The sequence below is a fragment of the Callospermophilus lateralis genome, chromosome 10, assembly GCF_048772815.1.
Source record: "Callospermophilus lateralis isolate mCalLat2 chromosome 10, mCalLat2.hap1, whole genome shotgun sequence".
Taxonomy (NCBI): domain Eukaryota; kingdom Metazoa; phylum Chordata; class Mammalia; order Rodentia; family Sciuridae; genus Callospermophilus; species Callospermophilus lateralis.
Window position 1 is genome coordinate 40441155 of NC_135314.1, and position 20848 is coordinate 40462002.

At 43.6% G+C, this 20848-nt stretch overlaps 1 protein-coding gene across 8 annotated transcripts in view; it reads right to left on the reverse strand.

Annotated features, from left to right (window-relative positions):
• Abcc5 (ATP binding cassette subfamily C member 5) overlaps positions 1-20848 on the reverse strand; it is a 78245-nt gene that overhangs the window by 21198 nt on the left and 36199 nt on the right. For 6 of the 8 annotated variants that reach the window (XM_076867177.2, XM_076867182.2, XM_076867180.2 and 3 more), the window contains 12 exons: positions 17101-17457; positions 14456-14527; positions 12004-12128; positions 11812-11884; positions 10168-10371; positions 9588-9731; positions 6846-6948; positions 3606-3790; positions 2699-2845; positions 2309-2438; positions 833-986; positions 614-742 (listed from right to left, as the gene is read on the reverse strand). In XM_076867177.2, coding sequence (XP_076723292.2) covers positions 614-742; positions 833-986; positions 2309-2438; positions 2699-2845; positions 3606-3790; positions 6846-6948; positions 9588-9731; positions 10168-10371; positions 11812-11884; positions 12004-12128; positions 14456-14527; positions 17101-17457 — 1823 coding nt within the window. Of the gene's footprint in view, positions 1-613; positions 743-832; positions 987-2308; positions 2439-2698; positions 2846-3605; positions 3791-6845; positions 6949-9587; positions 9732-10167; positions 10372-11811; positions 11885-12003; positions 12129-14455; positions 14528-17100; positions 17458-20848 lie in introns of those variants that run through there. The other 2 variants (XM_076867184.2, XM_076867186.2) reach the window with 2 other exon arrangements.

The window sequence follows — 20848 nt, forward strand, 5'->3', positions numbered from 1 at the left end:
ACGCAACAATAGTTTCTTGTGTATCCTTTCAGAGATATTCTAAATATTGCACAAAAGTTGCAAATATATTCTCAAAAGGCAGCACACCATACATACACCTGGATCCTTCTCTTTCAATATTATCTCAGTACCCACAGAGCTGCCTCATTCTTTCTAAGGACCACAGAATAATCCACTATATGGGCACACTATAGCTTAGTTCACCAGCCTTCTATTGAAGGACAATTACATTTGCTCCAATCTCTTAATATAGATCTCCAGAATGACTACTTATGCACATAAATTTCATAAACAATATTTGATGGCTAAATAAAATGCAAATGTAACATCAATGACTCCCTTTTACTATTTCAAAAAGAAAAAAAGCAAAACTACCAAATACAGCTTTTTAGGAACAAAAGCCTAGAGACTCCAAATCTGCTTTTGTCTTCTCATTTGCTCAAAGGAGTCTCATCCAAGTAATTCAATTTTAATCAGAGATTGTTCCATTAAAATCACTAATACCTTTAGTAAAAAATTTTACAATCCCCAGCTGTGGCCTTGAAAGATCCCTTAGACTCTTGTTAAATGCTTGGATCCTGGCTCCCCCTTCAAAGCCCCCATCAGCACTAACCTGTGTAGAAACTCTTGTCCTTTATTGTAGGCATGGATGGTGGCAAGGCCCTGTATGCTGGATGTGATGTGGGAGAGGAAAGGTGACTGCGTGATATTGTCCAGACGCTTCAGCTCCCGGATCAGGACCCTGAAAAGAGAATGGATTCGGTGTCACAGGGGTGGATCAGCAACTCTGGCCTCCTCCCTGCTCTGGCAGACACGAACACCTCCTATTTACCTGGAGACGATGTGCAAAACTGAAAAGAGGATGACCAGGGGCCCCACGGCCACAAGAAACCACGGGAAAACTCCTGCAATCATTCCGACACAGAAGAACACCAGGATAACGTTCTGGATGAACATCTCAGCCTGGAATGGCAGACGCACGTCGACTGGGAAAACCACAAGGGAACAAGTGTCAGACTCTTTGGACCCATAAATAAGAGAAATGGAGCTAAACGTTTAGAAAAGAAAAAATGAGGCTCGACCAAATCTGAAGTTTGTGATGCTGCTTTTCAAAACTCTTCAAAGAAAAAGCTAGAAACCTGGTTGCTTTAAATTATCTTGAGACTAGAAAAATTAGGTGTGATATTCTACCCCTGCTTTTTTTCCACTGGCCTGCCTAGTCCTTTGAAACATTTCTTGCCTTTACAAAGTACTATATGCTTTTTGGAAAAAAAAAAAAAAAGATAATCTATATTCTTACCAATATCAATGGACTGCTGCTAACATTTAAGAAATTTTTCATCATGGGAATTTTTAAACATATACAAAAGTTGAAGTATTTGTACAGAACCTTTAATAGGTATCAATATTTTTTTCAATTCTTCTTGGCATTTCCCCACCCTATTCGTACCCCTCCTTTTTTTTTCCTTTTCTTTTTAGTTGAAGTATTTTCATGGAAATCCTAGACATATTGATAGCACTGATTTGTTTCCCCTGCTTTTCAATTGTGCATGTGCGCACATACGTATGTGTCTGTGTGTAACACAAGTGGAAACATGTTATGCACCTGTTCAGTTATCAGGGATGGTTCTGATTCATTACCTCTGGCCATGGTTTTATAATGGCCTATAGACACCTGAGACAAACTTCTGTTGTGGAGACCGCCATGATGCAGCAGTTAAAAACACTAGGTTTGGGGTAAAAAAAACGATCTGGGCTTATTTCCCAGCTTAGTCACCTGGCAGCTCTATGACCCTAGGCAAGCTACTTTAACTTTTCTGGAGATCAGCCTTCTCATGTATTCAATGGCAGAAACAATGCCCACCTCACTGGCTACTATGCAGATTAGGATAAGGTACATAACACTTCAGCACTCTGCTTCTCGCACAGCAAGCTCTTTGTGAAGGTCAGAAGGCACCACTACTCTTCTATGGGTAGCATGAAGTTCTACTGCAGGTACAGACCATGTAGCACCTAGAAAACCTTACAGAAAATAGAGGTGTCTAGGAATCAATAGATTACCTCAAAGTAAACATGAACCCTGGAATCTCAGATGTCACTGTCCAAAGTCTGTCCGCTAACTCAATCCTCTGAACCTGCTCTCAGGTCAGATAAAGCAGAATGAGAACTTAGATGAAGGGTTCCTGGTGAAAATACCAGCATCTCAGGATAGAGATGCACATCTGCGGGATCATCTGGGAAGGCTACAGGCACAGTGAGCTCTGGTTTGTGCTCTAGAGCATAAAAGAAAGAAGCAGTGAGAACATACCTTCATCCATGTCTTTGGAAAACCGATTGAGAATCCTCCCCGTGGGGGTAGTGTCAAAAAACTTCATAGGGCTCCGAAGAATTCTTCGGAAAAGCTCGTCATGGAGCCGGGAGGAAGCTCGCAGTGTGCCCTGAAGAGTAGACACAGGATGATCAGGACCTAGGGACTCAGGGTGCTATTTTGCGGGATATCCATTCCTAAAGGCATGGAAGTGCAAATGGTCAGGTGGCACAGGTGATGAATGAGCAAAGGCTGAGGACATTGGGATGCAGGTCATTTCAGCTAGGGTCATCCTGCTGTACTCAGAACAAACCCAAGAGATGCCACGCCGGAGCATGGCCATACAGTCTCCAGGGAGAGGAGGTGCAGAGGCTGCCCACCATGGCATACCTTGACAAAGACAACTCCGCGAATGGCTTTCAGGATCAGCATGACTGCCATGGAGAGGGCGTAGATGCTGGCATAGTACTGCATGTGGGGATTGTCCTTCATGCTGTCGCTCACAGAGCTCCTGTTCCCTCGAGTTACTGTGGCATTCTGTTTGGAGGCAAGGCTCTATGAGGCAAGGCTCTAAAGCCTACCAGGTGTCCCCCTTTAGGTCATGCTCAGCTCAGGGGAGGGTAGAGGGCATGACCCCGGGACTTGGTCACACAAACACAAGGCAGGCTTTGCTACTCCCTCTGTTTTCTAAAGATAGAGCTGACAGCCTGGCAGTGTTCTGCGGGCTGGTCAACAATTTTTTTCATGTCTTGTGAGATTACATTAGGAACCTATCTTTTTCATCCTAGAAAATCAAAATTGCTGCTTTTTAAAAAATTTTAAATTTTATAATAGTGGGGGACTGAACCCAGGGCCCTGCACATGAGGCAAGTGCTCTACTACTGAGCCATATCCCTAACCTTTTTTAAAAAATATTTTTATTTGTTATTGATGGACCTTTCTTTATTGATAATGTTGCTGAGATTCAAACCCAGTGCCTCACAGGCTAGGCAAGCGCTCTACCACTGAGACACAACCCCAGCCCTCCCTAACCTTTAGGAGAGTTTTGTGAGAAAGTTTTGCTAAGTTTCCCAGGCTAACCTGGAACTTAGCATCTCTCGCCTCAGCCTCAGAGTAGCTAGGATCATAGACTGTGTCACCATGCCAGGCTAAAATTGTACATATTAATGCAGTACCATGTTGTGTTTCTGTTGCTTCTTTTAAATGACAACTAGAAGTTTCCCTGAGAATAGCCAGGGACTATGGAAAGATAGTCACATTCTTAGACACAGGATCTCCTGCTGATGAGTAACCTTACCCCACTTCCTTGTTTGATCCAGTAACTTAGCCACCAGGTGCTGAAGGCAGTGCTGCCCACATTCAGCATGAAAAGGGCCATGATGACCAGGAATGCCAAGGGTCCCCCTGCAGCCTGGATGTAGACACCATACACTGACCAGGGCACTGAACCCTGCCCCTTCTCTTCCAGCTGCACGAGCTGCCCTAGGTAAGTGAGAAAGAAACATGAACTTGGGAAGAGTGTGAATTACATTTTGTCAGAGGCCTCAGATTTGGAGTGGACACCTGCACTGGATCAAATAGACCAAACCAACATAGAGTAATAACAATAACTAAGCTTTGGTGAGCTGTAGGAGGACCTGTGGCCAATTAACTTTTTGCTGGAAATAATTAGTTAACCTATAACCAACTGACTGGTTGAGCTGTAGCCAATGAAGTTGTTTACTATGCTGAACTTCTTACTGTCAGACCACATTGTTGGCGGGAGTTTTCAGAGCCTGCTCTGGTTCTGGGACCCACCTGACCGGTGAATCATTTTTGTTTTGCACAAATAAACTCTACTCAATTTAGTTGTCCAAGGTATTTCCTTTTAACACGAGCTACTCCCCCATAACTAAGTCACCTAGAGGGCAGTAGGATCAAACACGGCCCAGTTTCACAGGACTCTGCATTAGAATCATTTCCTCTTTACCAGAAGGATTCATTCATTTGTTTAACACTTACTAATCACCTACTATAAAGCAGGCCAATGAAGAGGCTTGAAGCAAGGCCCCCATCATTGAGGGTCTGCCTGAGGATCTTATCACAGTCTGGAGAACAGGCAGATAAATAAGCACATGATAAAAATGTGCACAATGCGACCACTGGGCTGTATGCAGGGCAGCATGGGCACATCCAGGGAGGATACCTAATCCTGGGAGGGGTGTGGGTGGTTAGCAGGCAAGCACAAGGAAGACTTTCTGTGTCATCTGTATTGCTTCTTGAAAAGTAAAGCAAAGTAAATCTCTCCAGGTGGGGAGAGATTCAGCAAAGAAAATAACATGAGCACAGGCACAGAGAGGGCAAGTCAGCACAGCTGGAACGAAGGTCACCTAAAGAGTGTGAAAGAAGATGAGGCTGGTTAAGTAGGCTCTGGCCAGGGAACAAAGGCATCTGAGCCTTCTCCTGTGGACAGGCCATCTTGAGAGAAGGGGTTGTAGGTATGTGGAGATTTGACTCCTAATTCCTCCTGGGCTAGGTGGACCCGGGATGGCTACACTATGAGACCAGCTGCCTCAGTGGTGAGCCTCCTCTTCTATGCCTCCCAGTGTCCCCTAGAGAGGAAAGCATTTTTTTTTTCTTTCTTTATTCTCTTTTCTTTCTTTTCTTTTTTAACAAGCATTTTCCGTGTGCTGTGCCAAGAAAAAAAAAAAAACACTGTTTTGAAAACGAGAAGTTACTCTAAGGCTTCATGCAGGCGAGTAAGCTGACTGGTCTGTTTTTATTTTATCTTATTTACTTGGAGATGGAGTCTTGCCATGTTGCCCAGATGTTGAATTCCTGGGCTCAAGTGATCCTCCAGCTCAGCCTCCTGAGTGCCGAGACTATAGGTGCGTGCTACCAGACCCAACTTTGGTCTCTTGCTTTCAACTGGGTGACTCAGCTGTTTACGTGGAACACAGATTTAAAAGGAGGCAGCAGTAACACTCTAGGAGGGAAATAGTAAGGGTCCAAATCATGGTGGAGGCCATGAGGATAGAGAGTCAGGAGGTAAATCCAGTAGAATGTGGTGACTGACTGACTTGGAGAGAAAAGGTTCACGGACATCTCCCAGGTGTGGCTAGATGATTGCTGCTGACATGAGAATACAGAGAAAGGCCATATGTTTAGTCATCTCAAATAGGCCACCCACGGCTTGGGACTTAAGAGAGTTCTGAGTAGCCAGGCTGGTGGCTGGGTAGATGAGAACAAATGCTCCCTAGTGATATTCTGGTTTATGGCAGGAACTAACAGATGTCTCAGCTTTCTGTGCTGTTTGCTTTATGGGTGTGTCAATAAAGGATTTTAAATCATGCCTGAATTGAAAAATTTAGGGTTGTTCCTTTCAAAGAAAGAGTCAGAGAGTGATCAATCAGCATGTCAACTCCGAACATCAAATGTCTGCTGCAGTTTTAAGGACGACGACAGCGGGTTGCCATTGCCCCAAGTAGGGAGGTCCCTGGATTCAAAAGGGTCAGGTTAGGAGGTGACTCTCTAAGAAAAGAGTTTTAAAATACAACTGCTTTTTAAATTTGGAAGTTGATATGCAGTTTAAAATTCACAAAATGAAAACAGTCATGTGATTTCAAATAACTTTTCTAATTCTCAAGATTTACCTCAGTTGCTAAGAGAAAAGCTTATTAAATAATTTATTTATCTGGTACTGGGGATTGAACTCAGGGGCACTTAACCACTGAGCCACATACCCAGCCCTTTTTTTGTATTTTATTTAGAGACAGGGTCTCACTGAGTTGCTTAGAGCCTTGCTGAGTTGCTTCGAACCTTAAGTTGCCGAGATTGGCTTTGAACTTGTGATTCTCCTGCCTCAGCCTCCCAAGCTGCTAGGACTACAGGCATGTGCCACCACACTTGCTGTTAAGAGAAAAGTTTAAAAACCAGGACCAAGGATAGGGAAAGTTAAGTAGGAAAAACTGCTAACTATAAATCTTCTCCATAGCCCTGATGCAATATTGTTAGGACTGTTTCAAAACAGTGCCTCTGAGAACACGGCATTCTTAGAGCTGGGACCCCTCTATTTCAGCTAGGACTGACTTTTAAAACTGCAGAGGTGAATGGCAGGAAGGAAAGGCATACCTCCACCCAGCACTCAAGTAGTCCTCACTCAGGATGACCCAGCTGTAACTGCTACACCTGACTTTACCCTGCATAAGAAGGGGAAGGTATGGGACCAAAGGTCCTTCTCATCACCTTTTCTGTTTAGGTAAACAGAAGGTGCCTCACAGTCTCCCGACTTATCTACAAATTTTGTTATTCAAGAAATATAAGATCATGTAACACACAACGCTATCAAACATCATGAACTACCATGTGGAGTTATTCCTTATAATCTTTCTTTTCTCTCTCTCCTTTTTTTGTGTGTGTGTGTGGTGCTGGGGATTGAACCAAGAGCTTTGTGCATGTGAGGAAAGCACTCTACCAACTGAGCTATATCCTCAGCCCTCATGATAAACTTTCATGACAAATGAAATATAAAAAAAAAAAATCTCAAAAAGGTCATTACCTTCTTCTGGCTTCACCGCTTTCTCCTTCTTTACTGATCCTGTTTTAGGACCCTTGTCTTGTGATTTCTTCTGTGAACCACTGGTTTCCTTCTTTGAATTAATCTAATAGGTTAAAAAAAAATTTCTCCAGTCATGTTATGGCCATCCAGATCAATGTCCACCAGATACATATTAGCAAATCATTTCTCAAGCTACTAAGAAGAAGAGAGATATATGACTCGTTACAAGGGCACCTGTACTCATCTCATACTTCCTCAACTCCTTAAATCTTTGAGATTGGGGTTCCTACTGACATTTTCTCTCCCCAAAGTCATCCAAGACCTGAACTCCAAAGAGAAAAGACTTTTTAATCCTATGCTTATCCTCTCTAACCTGTCCAGAGTATTACAGCTGGGCTCATTTCTATTCCTTCAGTCTGAGTTACCACATCACTGAATCAGATCCCCAGATCAGATCATTTCCTACTGCTACCACAGGGGAAACCCAAATCTCTCAGCCTTGCTTTGCAGGACCTCCATGTTCTGGTCTGAGGCAGTTCTCCACGTTTCTCTCCTATCTCACTGCTTCCCACGCTCCTACTCTCTAGCTACACTGGATTTTAAGGAAACCAAATCACAATTTCCCATTTCTGTACCCTGTCCAGGCTGGTTCCTTCACTTGGAATGCCCCTCCTCTCATCCCAATCTCCATCACAGTTGTCCCATTTCAGAAGGATTAAAATGTGAGGTGATTTTGACTCCTCTAAAGTTCATCCTTGCCCTTCTCTCCCTCAGCATGTTATCAACATTGCTACTATCTATGTGACCTGGTGTCATAGCTGCCTGTAAAAGCACGCAAGCACTGGTCTTCCACAGAATGCTATGAGTCCCTCAGGGACAGAGGCCATCTCTTACAGGCACATTCCTCACAGGGCCTACTACTGAGAAGTGCCCATAATAAGACATGGTGGGACTCAGTAAACACTCATCAAACTGAACCTGAGACAACAGAAGTTACTTAACCCATTTTGTCCCCTTGTCCTACATGTGAAACATCTTGAAAAACTTAGATCATGTAATAAATATCATTTACGATAATTCTGAAATAACTACTATGTTTGCAGAATTAAAACTCGGGACTTCATGGGTTAATGCCTTCTTTGCCAAGTTCCTACTATATTATTATCTAGGAAATTCCCTTAATATAGTTAGTTCCCTGCATTCTACTCTATGTCATATTGCCAGCCTCATGTCCCCAGCAGGCTTTTAAACTAAACTTTAAGTTGACAGTGAAAAAACTTAAAAAATATAAAATTTAGAGCTCTATCTGAAATACAAGTTGGAGCCCCCAATTTTATATTTACTGCAGTGCCTGAATATATGCTTTGTCTAAAAAGATACTGACATTTGTTGAACACTTACCAGAAGAAGAACATTACATATTATTTAATCAATGCAATAATTCTAGGAGGAACTACTGAGCTACATCCCCAGCTCTTTTGGTGACAGGTCTCACTAAGTTGCTGAGGCTGGCTTTGAATTTGCAATCCTCCTGCCTTGGCCTCCCAAGCTTTGGGGATTATAGGCATATGCTTCCGGCTAGGAGGAAGATTTTTAAGATGAAGAAACCAAAGCTCAAAAAAGTTAAGACATGCTCAAAGGATGTTCCCTCCACCACCACACGCTGACTCAGTATTCTTTTACTCCTTGGACATTTTCATGTTTGCTTCTTTCCCTCATATTTTGCCCCCCACATCTATAGTGATGAGGAAATGACCTGAGGAGTCCAGAGTGCTCTAAGAATCACTGAGATCAGATATGTAAATCTGGATCAGGGGTCTCTATGGAAGTTACTGATGAACCCCAGAGGTGTGAGTTACGTCAGAAGCCTAAAAAACCAATCAGGAAGAGTCAGCTGTGCTGTACCTAAAGTCAAAAGAGGTGAAACCCAAACACTGAGCTAAGACTCCCAGAAAAGGTCCCAATAACTTTCTGCTTTTGTCCCACTCTGACATCAGAATATCCTGGTAGCCAAGAAAGCAGTATTTAGTCCAGTCTAAGTCACCTGAGGTCACCAGGCCAGACAGCACATGGCAAGAAGAAAACATTGTCTCCTTCGCCACTTCTGAGCATGCCCTTGATTGCATCCAATTTGGAGCCAGAGGGAGGGTGTGCAAAGCCACCACCTCTGAGGGTTGCATAGGAGGAGGGGTACAAACAGCACTTCTGAGTCAAAACCCCCTTGATCAGCAGGCTGCTTCACTTTTCTGAGCTTTAATTCCCTCCTCAAGTGGGAGATAATCATATTTGACCACATAGTGCCAATAAAATGACTAAATAGAAAATGGTATTTATAAAGTGCCTAATCCAATAACTGGCAAACAGTAGGTATTAGTGATAGGTGCGAAGTCAGCAACCAAGACACCATTGGACTGTTTCCACATTTAATTTCCTTTCCCTGGCAACTTATTCACCTCGTTAAAAAAAAGGGGGGGACTTCCCACTGCTTCAATCAGGGTTGATGGAGTTTAGGAAGCTAAGCTATGACCACACATCTTCTTAAGTTCTCAGCAGCAGAAAGCCTAGCTCACCACTCCCCATCCTGCTCTCCTAAAGTAGATCCAGTATATAAAGGAACTCACAGCAGTCTGGTCTCAGGAACACACAGCGGATCAGACAGACATGGAGTTCAGCTAAGCTCTCCCAAGTACCCACTGCAGCCATGACTCCCCTGCACAAAAAGGAGACACACGCAAACCTTACCTCAACTGGGGGTGTCTCTCCAAGCAACAGGTTATTAAAAATGGTAGCGTAATCCCCACTTAAATTCATCAGCTCCTCATGGGTGCCTCTTTCCGTGATGCAGCCCTCTTTCATGAAAATCACTTCATCACAATCAACGAGGTACTGCAGACAAAAGCAGGGAGGATTGCTCGTGTTTGTGCAAATTCAGATCAATACCCAGACCTCAGCTCAGCAGGTCTCAACTGGAAGTGACCTAGGTCAACCACGGGACATCTGGTGATATCTGGAGACGGTTTTGGACACACTGCTTTCCCCATTCACTTATACCCAAACTCTATTTTCAGTCACATCTCTCAGCCCTTTCACTTGCTGACCAATATGCAAAAGCTAATATGCTCCAAGGATCTCTGACTCACATAGCCAACTGAGATGCTGGTATAATGAGCTTCAATGGTATGATGGGACTGGAGGTAATTTGCTGAGGAAAAGAAAATTCTTAATTCCAGGAATCTCCAGGTGCCCCACAAAGGTTCCTCCCACCATCCCATGTCTAATTTCCCAAGCCAAGGCGAGCAGCCTAGAGAAAAGCACACCATACCTGTAACTGGTGGGTAACAAACAGAACCGTCTTGGACTTGAGGTGCTTCCGGATAGCACTGTTGAAGATGTGGTTGCCCACATGGGCATCTAAGGCACTGAGGGGGTCATCTAGGATGTAGATGCTCCTGTCGCTGTACAATGCCCGGGCAAGGCTGATCCTCTGGCGCTGTCCACCACTTAGGTTGGCTCCTCGTTCACCGATCTACAGGGCCCGGAAGCACAGCAAAGCCCTCAGGTCAAATCTGAAACAGTGCTTTGTGGCCACAACAGTCAACAGTCACCTGTCCTCTCAAGCTGGCACCTTCTCTTGAATTCTCTGCCTGAATAAACTGCCACTATGATCCTACCAGGAACTGGGGCAGTTGGCTCAGAACCATCTGGTACCAATCAGTCCTATACTTGGCCTTGCTACTGCCCCTGGGCACCCCTCCAATCCGTTTTCCACATGGCAGAAAGATCTTTCCAAAACCCAAAGTTGACCATGCTTCACCACTGTTTAAAAATGAACAGCCCTAATAGAATCTTAACACCCAAATAGGACATATGAAGCAGAACCTTTGCCCTTGGCTGCCTAGCAGCTCTCAGAGTCACTGAACAACCCCCTCCCACACCCTGGGATCAGAGCCATTTAACCTCTTTACTCTCTTTCATCAGATTATTTTGTGCCTAAAGCTTTGGGTATGTCATGTCCTTAACTATAAGCTTTGTGAGGATGCAGACGGTTGTCTTAATCCTTTATATCCCCAGTGTCAAGCAGGTGCTGCACCTGTCACTGGCATACAATGTATCTTCTAAATGTTACCATATGAACAAACAAGGAAATCGATTGTCATATGGTAATTAGCTTGTTTGAAATCCTTAAAAAAAAATTCAATTAATTTAAAGGTTTTCAAACCTGACTTGCATCAGAATTACTTGCAGGGCTTGTTAGAACAGACTGCTGGGCCCCATGGACAATGTCTGACTCAGTAGGTCTGGAGTATGGGCTGACAATTTACATTTCTATCAAATTCCCAGGTGATTCTGATGCTGCTGATCTGGAGACCATGAGTTGAGAACTCTAAACTAACTAAACCATTTGCCACATCTGGCTTGAGCGATTTAAATGAAGAAAGCTGCATAAAAATGCCAGTTCCCGAGGCCTTCAGGGCAGCTCAGGGATATAAGTTTTAACACTGAAGAGCAAAAACTAGTTCCAGAGATATGCCTGGAAACTGCTCCAGTGCAGAGAACCAAAGAAAAATGGATTAGTTCTAAGTACTAATGGAAGAGGACTCTATAGATTGAATAAGGTGGTTGGCAAAATAATTCCAGGGAAGAAGTTTGATATAAACATGCTTGACTTGTGGCTTTAAAAACATCTGAATAGAGTAAAAAACATTAAGTCAACAATAGGATTTTGTTTTAAAATTGACATACGGAAAACATAGATACTTAAATAGGGTTAATATCCCTCTGCTAATGAATAAATGCTTTCTTAACAGAAAGGCTCAATGAAAGCAAGACTCCCCTTGTGGTTCTTCTCCCAAGCATTTAAGAGGCATCCTAGGAGGGGGCTCTGGCCCGACCCTCCACCTCTCCTAGAGAGAGCCCCCCCTACTAAATGTGCTAAATGTGTACATCCCATACAGAAGGCCTGTACCTCAGTCAGGTCACTGTTGGGAAGAATGGCCAGGTCAGGCCTCAGGCAGCAGCTGTTCAGCACTGAGTTGTATCTGAAGGACACAAAGTGACATAGTGTCAGGGACACGGTTGGAGCAGAGCCTGCTGAAGGGCTGCCTCGCATCTCACGTGGCCAAGATGGAAAGCATGACAGAAACCAAACACTCCTTGCCTTTCTTCATCAAATTCCTTCCCAAAGAGGATGTTGTCTCTCAGAGTAGCATTGAGGATCCAGGCCTGCTGGGCCACATAAGCGAAGGTTCCACTGATGGCAATGCTGCCCTCTAGAAGTGTCATCTAGGGAGACAGACACCATCCAAAGGCATCATAACTCGAAACCATTACCCTAAGCCAACAGACCCCCATACATTCCTCAGTGGAATCTAAAGTTTTGGCAACTTTCTTGGATGCTTTCTGGACCCAAGTCTAGACCCTTACATTTGTTCTAAAGAGTTCCAGCAGCAAAGAAAATTGAAGTTCTCCTTGCTTACGTGAGATGGGAACCCAGTATAACCACAACTTGACTGAGCAAACACTTCACTCAGCCTATTGCCATGGGCCTAGTTTGTACTCTTCCTATCTGTAAACTGTTTTAACTATGTTTTAATAAGCCAGGAGGGACTCCAGGAACTCCTTGGACTGCACTTGATATCCCTTGCCTATAATGTTGTAAGGATTTATAGGCAGTGTCTGCCTCAAGGGGAGGGAAAACCAATTCATCTACAGAATTCATCCAGAACATTGGCTAGATCTGCTGCTTCTGTAAAATGAGGACCAAAGGGGGAAAAATTCCAGGTTAGACATCAGCTCGTATTATACAGCACCCACGTAAGGACGACGGACCTTCCCCTCCAATGTGAAGGGACTGCACAAGGAGCCATATGCTCTGAAATGTTTTCAGTCACGATGCCTGGTATGAATTGATTTACCAATTTTATCATGGTTCCTTTTGAGACCTACAGTAGACATCTGTCTTGGGTTAGAGATGCTATTGCTTTGAAGTAAAGTTTCATTAACCAGACAGGTAGTACTTGCACATTAAGCTTGTCCTCTCAAACACCTCAAACACACACTCGCAGTGTACATACACAGGTGTATGCCACAGACCATAACATCTAACCACCCAGAGACAGGCAAACACTCGGGATGTGCATGTCAAAGTGTTTAGGAACCCACTTCTCCTGGCTGCAGCTACACAGACACCCACACAGCAGTAATGTCAATGAAGAGTTAAACCTGAAAGAAGCAGGGCCGACCAACATCGTCAGCCTCCCTGCAGGGAGAGGACCTCCAGGACTTGATCCAGGAGCCAAGCCCATCTGAGTTTCGACCTAACACTGTCCAGTCCACCCCAAAAGTGCATCAAACACTGCACTGTTAGACTGTTGAGCAGAACTTAGAAATGGAGCTTTTCCTACTCCCTTCAGTGCCCCCATCTCTGTCCCTTACCATTGGCACTCAAATCTGGCTGATTTTCAGAAATCATCTGGGAAGCTTTTTACAAAGACCCCCAGCTGGGCCCAAGGACTGGAGAGTGTCCTAAAGCAGAATATAGCCTCCTTGGACAACACTGCCCTCCAGAAGAGCCACAGATCACCAACTGTGACAGCTGATACCAAACAGACAAGGAAATAGTTTCTAACCTGGAGGCCACAGAAACACCCTCCCCCACTCCCATTTGTCTCATGTCCTCAATAAGAATGTGCGATTCAGAAGACCTCGTTATCAAAAGCTAGGAATGGTCCTGTGTTCATTCCCACCTCAACCTGTAGATGAATTCAAGTTTAAAAGCACACAGGCACCTTGGATTCTTCTCATTATTAGGTTCAAAAACACTAAAGACAATTTGTCTCAGCAGAGGGTCCTTGTCCTTTTGTCCCCCTCTCTCAGTGCTGACAGCTGTCCATTGGGCATCTTGTGTACTCTTCACTCATGGCCTTGTGATGTGCTTGTGTATCTAGCTGGCTGGCCTGTCCTCCCACTGGACATGAACTCCTTGAGGGAATAATTCCTTTGGTGGTTAGGCGGAACACTGAGTGCTGCCATGATTCTCAATCAAATCCTGGCAGCCCAGTTTTTTTGTTTTGCTTTGTTTTTTGTAGTACCAAGGACAGAACCCAGGGGTGCTCTACCATTGAGCTACACCCCCAGCTCTTTTTCTTCTATTTTGACACATGGTCTCACTTAAGTTGCCCCATCAGGTCTCGAACTTTGATCCTCCTGCCTCAGCCCCTGAATAGTTGGGAATTCAGGCATGCGCCACCCCGGCTCTGGAGCCCAGGTTGACTCTTTGCTACAGTGTGGGCATTTGCTCCTCTCTTTCCCGCTTCACAACATGCTATCTGACATACCTACGGCATTCAATAAATATATGCTGAATAAAAGAAGGCACGGAGAAAAAATGATGCCAGCTAGGGCACAGATTAGTCACTCATCAGGTGTCAACTGTGCCCTTCCAGACACAGGCTGCTGGGAGGAAGAGAAGGGTAGGACACAGACCAAGGTTCCTTTGTTTCCACCTCTCCTGACTCTTCAGCAAATGAACTCATTTTTCCTGAGATGTTTGCTAAGTAGAGTCCTAAGAAAGAAACAGAACACGTCAAGGGCAATAACAGAAATCTTACCTGTCCTAAAATGGCCGAAATGAGAGATGTTTTTCCACTTCCCACACTGCCACAGATTCCAACCAATTTACCCTGGACAAAGCACACAGAAAGAGGAAGATCATTAAGAAACCACCAACCACTCATCCTAAGGCGTGCAACTTCTTTAAGGAAAAATGCATTAATTTTAATTCATCAACACAGTAGCTGTCATCCTGATGAGTCAACACATTGTGTACCTGTTTTCTCACTCATTAGCAGCCTACTTCACAGGGATTGTGTGGGGATACACTGAGGTAACAGAGATAAAAGCCCTTTGAAAAGACTAAACATTCCACATATATCATGGTATTCCACTTTTAGAAAATCCTACTTCTTTCCAACTTTATTGGTAACCCATGTTTCTTGTTTGTTTTTCTTATTTTTTAGAAGAGAAGGTGGGACTCTTGTAAATTATGATTTTTCTCTAGGGTTTACATTGTCAATGGAAAGTAGGTGCATCGTTGCATATGTTTTTCTGAAAGATATTTCCAAAAATCTGAGGAATATTTATGTCATCAATTTCAAATAAAAGTGGAAACCCAAGCCTGCGATTAACTCAGGATCCATGGGGACTGGTTCAAGGACTCCTGGGGATACCAAAATCTATGGATGTGTAAAAAAGCACAGTATTTGCATATAACCTCCACACATCCTCTAGTATGCTTTAAACCATCTCTAGATAACATAGAATACCTAATATAGGCAAATAGTTTTAATACTGTTTTGTTTAGGGAATAATAGACAAGGAAAAAAGTCCATGTGTTCAATATAGATGAATTTTTTTTCCACCAAATAAATACTTTTTATCTGCAGCTGGTTGGAATGCATGAATACAGAGGGCTGACTATATCCTCTGATAAGCAAATGAATTCCCAATAGGTAGTGCTGAAAGTTGTCAAGGACAGACAGATGACTTTACAAGTTTTCAAGGACAGACGGCCCAAGGAAGGAAGGAAGACTGGGTGATATGGAAGGAGCACAGACTCTGGAGGGGCAGGGGGGCACTAGAATCCCCAAATCACCAGCACCTGCTAATCATGTGACCCCTGTTGCCTAAACCAACACTGTGTCTGCCTCCCTCACTGGACTCTGAGCACCCGAGGAAAGGAGTTACTCTATAAAACCAAGTGTCTGGGACGTAATAAAAGCATGTTGAGCAAACAACAGTTTGACATGGTCTGTAAATCTGAAAGATCACTGCCTGGTGGTAATGAGAGATCAAGTCACAGTTCAAGCTCTGCTCAGGCCAGGTAGGTTTACACAGAGAAAAACACAAATATTCTGGTGACTAAGTATGACAGCAACAAAGAAGCAAGTGCCTGGTGCAGAGAAGACATTTGGCAAGTGTCACTGTCCCTTCCCCTCCCTGTTTTGTAATCCCACAGACTCAGGAGGCTGAGGGAGGAAGATCACAAGTTTGAGGCCAACCTAAGCCACTTAGTAAGACCCTCAGCAACTTACCAAGATTGTGTCTCAAAATAAATATAAAAAAGGTTGGGATATAGTTCAGTGGGGTTCAATCCCCAGTACCCCCACCCCACAAAAAAGTCTACTTCTTAAATGAGGTACCTTCCCACCAGGAGAGTAGAGGAAGGGGACCTGAGGGAAGGGAAGAGGGAAAGAAAGGGGGTGAAAATGGGGGATGAAATTGACCCAATTATGATATGTGCATGTATAAATATGTCATAATGAATCCCACTATTACATGTAATGATAATACATCAATTAAATTAATTTTAAAAATAAAATAAATGGAACCTTCTCTCCGGCAACCCACTAAAACTGCAATCCCAACAGTCCCTGCCCCAGCACTCTCCACCTCATTTTTCACAGCCCTTATCTCAATCTGACACAGGATATATTAGACTTGTTTATTGTTTGTCTGTGCCCACTGGAATGTATGCTCTAGGAGAGCAGAGATTTTTGTTTTGAGTTTTTGCTGCTATATTCCCAGCCCTATAACATTGCCTGGCATATAGGTGGCACTCAAAAAATGGCTGTTGAAGAAATGAATATGCATATGACTGTGTCCTCTGAATCAGTTACAGCCCTTTAAACATGGTGCTGGTTCCTAATTAGTCTGTATCTTAAAAGCTTTGAACCTGCACCAGCCCCTCTCTGAGACTCCTGCCTGACCTGTACCACTGGCACTGTGACATCATATACCAAAATCATGCTTCACTTCCTTTAAAATAAATGATTACAATATAACCATTGGTAAAAGCACCAAGAACACCTACCCTGCGCCAGGTCTTGTGCAATGCACAGCCTACTGGGAACAGGGAGCCCACACGAAGTTACAATACCAGAAATAATTACTGCAGCTCACATACAGCCATGATAGCCAGAAACTGATTCAGGGCAAAATCTTGGAAAATCCACTTGAATGCTTCATTTCCTTGTTTATAAAATGAGCATCTCATGAGATCAGTTGTTATTAACTCTGTTGTTAAATGCTTAAATATTCCCTTTGAAATTACAGCTGGTCCAATCTGCTTTTTGGTTCAAAATCATTTATAGCCACAGAGAACCTTGCTAAAAGGTTTTTCTTCCCAGATCGGAAGGGGTGGATGCCAGACAGGGTGTGGGTGCGAAGCGGGTGGGAGTGGAGGCGGACAGCTCACCTCTTCAATTTCCAGGTCGATGCTGTACAGCGTCCTCTGCAGGCGGAGGTTCCCCAGGTGGATGTGCTTGCCTTCTTCCTCTTCAGGACTGGGCCGCTCGTCACTGTCCAGGAGGAGGTGGCCTTTCTGCTCTGCCAGCACCGCCTGATGCTCAGTGCGCTGCAGCTGCCTCACCTTCTCTTTCTTGCCCTTGGCAGCCCTCTTGTCTTTTTTCATTTTGGGGGTCAGCTTGGGCGAGTTCTGGATACTGGAGTGGGAGGAGTCCCATGCCAAGGTGGCATTTTTCATCTCTATCTTGATGTGAGGACTGGCTGGTTTGTTCTTTATCATGTGAACCTCTTCCATTAGAAACAAACTCTGATAGGAGTTGTGAGAGAGGTGCAAAGATGAGACACTGGATCAAGACCAGGGAGACAAGCCTAGGGCGCACACTCACGTAGCAAAACACATCAGGCTATACAGTAGAAGGAAGCTGAAGGGCAAAAGGCAGCTCATTAGTGTAGCCTCGCCTCAGGCCCGCCAAGGGGGTCTCAAGAGCATGGGGACAACCACAGGAGGTACAGGGACCTTGTCCATTGACCCAACCCTCTACACTAAGCTAAGCTACTCATTCCTTTTCTGCTGGCCTAATATGGGCCAAAGGACAATGAACTGCTATGCAGCCCCTGTTCTAACTCAGGAGCAGGTAGGACACCCTAAAGGCACTCTGATCCCCTATATAGACCCTCACCATCTTGTTTTCCCTCCAGAACACTCCTGCAGATCACAAAGCCTGCCCACCTCCCTCACCTGCAACCTGACACCTGTTGGGAGAGGATGAACTGAATAGAGGGTCTAAGGTTCTGTCTCCCATAGAGTATTCCTTCTGGTCAAGAAATCCTCATGTCTTCTAAGCCCTGCCTTAGAACCTGGGAGAAGTCAACAAAACAAAAGACAGGCCTACATGGAAGCAAAGGGTATCTCCCCTAGAAAGACCCCTTGGAAGGAGAACAAGACCCCTTTCCTCCAGTCCGCTTCCAGAGACACCCTCAGTTAAATTAAAGGGAAGGAAAATGGGATGCTTGAAGCGGGAAGAGTCTCTGAAATTAACCAGAAACACCACCACAGTAAACCACAGCCTGGGACCTTCCCATAAGACTTGAGTCCTCTTCTGACCATCTTCTTAAATCTGTCATTTCTATAGAATGCCACCCCACTTGGAATCCAATAATTAAGAATTTGTGCTATTACATGTAATACATATTTCCTTTCTCATTCTCTTGGGTTCTAAACTTCTAAGCTTGCTCTCCTCCCCCGCTTATATCACCACCTCTTAATCATTTTTAATCCCCAGTCTTCCTAGAAGTATCACGATTCTAAATTTCCTAGATAATATTCACTCTTGATCAGTCTTGGGTTTAGTCCCTGCTTTCTGAAAACAGCTGTTTGGTTTCATTTGTTCAGAGCCTTCCTGAGAAATTGAGCTAAAAATAACATAAATATTTTGATCACCGTCATTGAGTAAAACCACAGGCTGACAGAATTTCCATCATTCTCTCCCCTGGAGTTATTAAAAGGATGAAGAGAGTTTAGGCCTTAATGAACTACTAAGAAATATGTTGGTGCCTAATCATGTGCACAGTTCTTCCTCTACTTTTCCTTATTATTAGCCCTGCCCTGCCCCAGGAGGATTTCAGTTCAGGTCGCCCTACCCTGACAGGGTGAGGCAGATGGGGGTCTTACAACTCTTGAATTTATATCTACTTGGATTTGCACTTGCCAGGATGACAACAGAATCTTAGAGGTGCACAAACTGTAAACCCCAACTTTTCCATGAAACACTGATCATCAAAATGCTACTTTCATTCCCCAAAAGACAAAAACCAGAATGTATCAGTTGAGCAGAAGAGGGGTTACAAATAAAATGCAAGACACCAGATAAAATACAAGACACCCGGTTAAATTTGGATTCCAGATAAATAATAAACAATTTTCAGTATAAGTATATCCCATGCAGTATTTAATTGGGCATCTGTATTTTTATTTATAAAACGTAACCACACTACAGTAGTGACAAGCAAATAACTGCCCTTCGACAAGTTATTTCTCCTAGAAATTTTATCCCTTTGTCTATCCTTTATCCACACTACTCAACAGGAAGCAATGAGCTCTTGTGCAGGATGCACTTCCAAGGCAGATCAAATAGAGCAAATACCACACTTGCTTACCCATCAGATCTCTAAGTCTGTTTAAAAAGAGAAAGGTGACGATGCAAAATAAGAAGGCAGAGGGTGAAGGCTGGGGTTGTGGCTCAGTGGCAGAGCGCTTGCCTCACACGTGTGAGGCACTGGGTTTGATCCTCAGCATCACATAAATATGAACAAATAAAATAAATTGTGACCATTTACAACTAAAAAAATTATTAAAAAAAAATGAAGGCAGAAGGTGAAAGCACTTCTGCAGCACCATCACTGAATTTCAATATGCAGAAAATAAACCAAACAGGCAAGTCCCATCCTGGTTATTCTTATATCCATTTCCTAGAAGATGACGGGAGAGATATAATCCCAGGAACAGTCTCATTTCAAAAGACTGCCTCAAGGCTGGGGTGGTGGCTCAGTGATAGAGCGCTTGCCTAGCATGTGTGGGTACTGGATTCGATCCTCAGCACCACATATAAATAAAAATAAACAAAATAAAGGCACTGTGTCCATCTACAACTAAAACATTTTTTTAAAAATTTAAATTTAAAAAATTTATCTGGAATCCTAATTTAACCGGGTGTCTTGTATTTTATCTGGTGTCTTGCATTTTATTTGTAACCCCTCTTCTGCTCAACTGCCCCAGGTGGTCTCCCAGGATTGAAGCAGATTTCCTCTAGTGAATTACACCTAAAAAACAGCTCCTTCCCCCCAATCCCTAATGAAGTGAACATAATTCTAATTAATAAGCACATGAAGATAATAAGAAAGAAACAGCTTAGAGTTGGGGAAGGATTAAGCCATAAATACTCATTATCTTGGGCCACCCATCTACCTTAAGAAAGGAAAAACCCTGCCAAGAAGCAGAGGATAGAATTGGACTGAAGTCTCACAGGACATAAAAGAGAGCTGTGGGTGATTTTGCTATTATTAACTCTGATGCTTCCTGGACAGAGGAAGGAACTATGAGATGAAATGCCACCTGCTAATCCAAGTCCTCACTAATAAGTGAAGAGAAGTGAACCCCTGAAAAACAAGGGGAGAACAAGACTATATTATACACTCTGTTTCTTCATCCAAAATCCAACCAAATCCATCCACTAACAAAGATATAGAAACAAATGGGAGGGAAGACTTCTGGTCAAAACATCTGCTTTCTTCCATGACTGGCTACTGTGGATTCACAAAGCAGGAAGCATCTGACGTCTGTCAGACCACTGATTCTCATGTGACTCTGCTTCTCATGTGACTCTGGCTCTTGTCCTTCTAGCAGCCAGGCTGGGGAAGGGGAAGGAAATGGGGATGGGGGTGCATTCTGGAGGACTAGCTTTCTTGATCCAACAAAATTCATCTGATTAACTATGAATAAGTAGATAATATAAATAAATACATCCTGGGAAGGCATGTTTTAGTCTTAACAGGAAAACCCAATTTGTTTCTACTGAGCTCTAAGTGGGTGATATTCATCCCTAAAACACTTCAGCTTCAAGTGTTCATGGACCAAAATCAAGTATGATCAACTAACCACCTGCAAGGAAAAAAACTGGTACTTACTTAACTGCACTTCC